This window comes from Babylonia areolata, chromosome 3 (genome assembly GCF_041734735.1).
Source record: "Babylonia areolata isolate BAREFJ2019XMU chromosome 3, ASM4173473v1, whole genome shotgun sequence".
Classification (NCBI taxonomy): Eukaryota; Metazoa; Mollusca; class Gastropoda; order Neogastropoda; family Buccinidae; genus Babylonia; species Babylonia areolata.
Window position 1 is genome coordinate 27034787 of NC_134878.1, and position 3944 is coordinate 27038730.

Here is a 3944-nt window from a genome sequence, read left to right on the forward strand (position 1 = left end):
TCCACGCTCTGACAGGATCCACACTCTACATGATCCACACTCTGAATGATCCACACTCTGATATGAATGATCCACACACTGATATGAATGATCCACACTCCGATATGAATGATCCACACACTGAATTGATCCATACTTTGAAATGATCCACATTCTGATATGATCCACACTCTGATATGAATGATCCACACTTTGATATGATCCATACTCTGAAATGATTCACACTCTGATATGATCCACGCTCTGACAGGATCCACACTCTACATGATCCACACTCTGAATGATCCACACTCTGATATGACGCATACTCTGTAATGATACACACTATGATATGATCTACACTCTGGTATGAATGTTACACACTCTCAAATGATCCACACTCTGATATGATCCACAGTCTGACATGAATGATCCACAATCTGAAATAATCCCCACTCTGATATGAATGATCCCCACTCTGATATGATCCACACTCTGTGATCTGAATGGTCCACACTCTGATATGAATGATCCACACTCTGACATGATTCACACTCTGATATGACCCACACACTGATAAGATCCACACTCTCATATGAATGATCCACACTCTGAAATGATCCATTCTCTGAAATGATCCATATTCTGATATGAATTCTGCACACTCTGATATGAATGATCCACACTTGTGAAATGATTCACACTCCTCTGAAATAATCCACACTCTGATATGATCAACACTCTGATACCATCCACACTCTGATATGAATGACCCACACTCTGATATGAATGACCCACACTCTGATATGAATGATCCACACTCTGATATAAATGATCCACAATCCACACTCTGATATGAATGATCTACACTCTGATATGAACGATGCACACTCTGATATGAATGGTCCACACTCTGACATGTTACATCCACACTGTGATATGATCCACACTCTGATATGAATGATCCACACTCTGAAATGATCCACAATCCGATATGGTCCACATTCTGATATGATCCACACTATTATATGAATTACCCACACTCTGAAATGATCCACACTCTGATATGATCGACACTCTGAAATGATCCACACTGATATGAATGATCCACACACTGATATGACTGATCCACACTCGATATGAATGATCCACACACTGAAATGATCCACACCCTGAATGATCCATACTCTGATATGATACACACTCTGTAATGATCCACACTCTGATATGATCCACACTATGGTATGAATGTTACACACTCTGAAATGATCCACACTCTGATATGATCCACAGTATGATATGAATGATCCACACTCTGATATGAATGATTAACACAGGCAGGAGTCACGAGGGCCATGTGCGGCGCCGAGTGTTGGACAGACCACCGCCTTATCGTCTCCAAACTCAACCCTCGCATCCAGCCCAAGAGACGGCCTCAAGGGCATGAAAGCACCCAAACGCCTGAATGTCAACAAGCTGGGGCTAGGCAACATCAAGCAGAGCTTTGCTGACACCCTGGAGGAACGCCTTGAGTCCACCGTGCTGGACAACCAGAATGTGGAGGCAGCATGGGGCGCACTGCATGAGACGGTGTACAACACTGCCATGGAGTGCCTGGGGCCTCCTGCCAGGAAGCACAAAGACTGGTTTGATGAGAACTGCACTGAGATCAAGCAGCTGCTGGAAGACAAACGCCAAGCCTACAGAGCCCACATTGAAGATCCCAAGTCACAGTCAAAGAAAGACATACTGAAGAGCGCACGCAGCACCATCCAGCCGAAGCTGCGGCAGATGCAGGATTCCTGGTTGAGCAACAAAGCTGATGAGATCCAGGGCTTTGCAGACAGGAATGACATGAAGAATTTCTATAACGGCCTGAAAGAAGTCTACGGTCCCACCACCTCCGGATCTGCTCCACTCCTCAGTGCTGATGGTTCTACCCTAATCACTGACAAGGACGGGATCCTTGAGAGATGGGCTGAACACTTTGACAGCGTACTGAACCGCCCTTCCACCATCAATGATGAAGCCATCGACCGACTCCCCCAGGTGCCAGTCAGTGAGTCGTTGGATGCCATTCCAACTTTGGAGGAGACCCAGAAAGCTATCCGTCTGCTATCCAATGGCAAAGCCCCTGGCTCAGACTCCATTCCAGCTGAGGTCTACAAAGAAGGTGGTATAGCGCTGACTGAGAAACTTCATCAGCTATTCCAGCTTATCTGGCAGCATGAGGCAGTTCCACAGGACTTAAAAAACGCTTCCATCATACACCTGTACAAGCGCAAAGGAAATCGTCAGGCCTGTGACAACCATCGTGGAATATCCCTGCTGTCCGTCGCAGGCAAGACTCTGGCCAGAGTGCTACTCAACCATCTCATAGTGCACCTTGAGCAAGGTCTCCTACCAGAGAGCCAGTGTGGATTCCGGAAAGAACGCGGGACTATCGACATGGTGTTTGCTGCCAGGCAGCGTCAGGAGAAGTGTCAGGAACAGAACGCCGACCTTTACTCCGCCTATGTCGATCTGACCAAGGCCTTCGATACTGTTAGCAGAGATGGCCTTTGAAGAATCATGGCGAAGTGCGGATGTCCCAGAAAGTTCATCACCATCATACGGCAACTACACGATGGGATGCTGGCCCGAGTCCAAGACAACGGAGAGACTTCAGAACCATTCCGTCTCCAACGGAGTCAAGCAAGGGTGTGTTCTTGCCCCCACCCTGTTCAGTCTCATGTTTTCAGCCATGCTGACAGATGCCTTCAGAGACGCTGACGTTGGCATTGGCATCATGTACCGCACAGATGGCTCACTCTTCAACCTCAGGAGGCTACAAGCAAAAACCAAGATGAGGACAGACACCCTCAACGACTTCCTGTTTGCTGATGACTGCACTCTCAATGCTGCCTCCGACATGCAACACAGCGTCGACAAGTTCTCTGCTGCCTGTGACAACTTTGGTCTCACAATCAGCACAAAGAAGACTGAGGTGATGCACCAGCCAGCTCCAGGAAAGCCTCACGTTGAACCAAACATCTTCATCAACGGACAACGACTGAATGCGGTGGACAAGTTCACATACCTGGGCAGTACACTCTGTCGCACAGTTGTCATCGACGACGAGGTGAATGCCAGACTCGCCAAAGCCAGCGCTGCCATCGGCAGACTCCATAAGAATGTTTGGAACAGGAGAGGCATCACCCTGGAGACAAAGCTCAAAGTATACAAGGCCATAGTTCTCACCTCACTGCTCTATGGATGTGAATCATGGACGGTCTACAAACGCCACGCCAAAAAGGTGAACCACTTCCACACCACCAGCCTCAGAAAACTTCTCGGCATAAAGTGGCAAGAGAAGATCCCTGACACAGAGGTGCTCACTCGTGCAAACTTGCCCAGCATCTACACCATCTTGATGCAGTCCCAGCTGCGCTGGGCAGGCCATGTAGTTCGCATGCCAGACCACCGGCTCCCCAAGAAACTGCTGTACGGCGAACTCCAACATGGCAAGCGCTCCCATGGAGGCCAAAAGAAGCGCTTCAAAGACACTCTGAAAGCTTCTCTGAAGGCCTTCAACATCAGCCACAACGCATGGGAGCTGAATGCAATGGACAGACCAAAGTGGCGTTCAGCTGTCCACAAAGGCGCCAAATCCTGTGAGGCCAACAGGCTCGCTGCAGCAGAACAACGCAGACAGGCCAGACAGCCGCCACCATCCCCTGTCCACACTGCATCAGAACCTTCCAGGCGTGGATTGGCCTGACCAGTCATCTGCGCACCCATAGAGCCCAACCCACCCACCCCCAGGATGACTAGATGGTCCTCGTCGATCCCGACGGACGAACCACACATACATGTTCCTGTGTACTCATGTGTGTATGTGTACGAATATATGTTTGGTGTGTGTGTGCATGTGTTATGTGTGTGTTTGTATGTGCGTGCATGCGTAGGTGCGTGCGTGCACGTGT

The 3944-nt window shown here is 48.8% G+C and overlaps 1 protein-coding gene across 1 annotated transcript in view; it reads left to right on the forward strand.

Moving 5' to 3' along the window:
* Positions 1-386: 386 nt before the first annotated feature.
* LOC143280270 (uncharacterized) overlaps positions 387-3944 on the forward strand; it is a 14546-nt gene continuing 10988 nt past the window's right edge. Inside the window, exons 1-2 of the mRNA XM_076584901.1 lie at positions 387-396; positions 2733-2853. Of these exons, the coding sequence (XP_076441016.1) occupies positions 387-396; positions 2733-2853 (131 nt within the window). The remainder of the gene's footprint in view (positions 397-2732; positions 2854-3944) is intronic.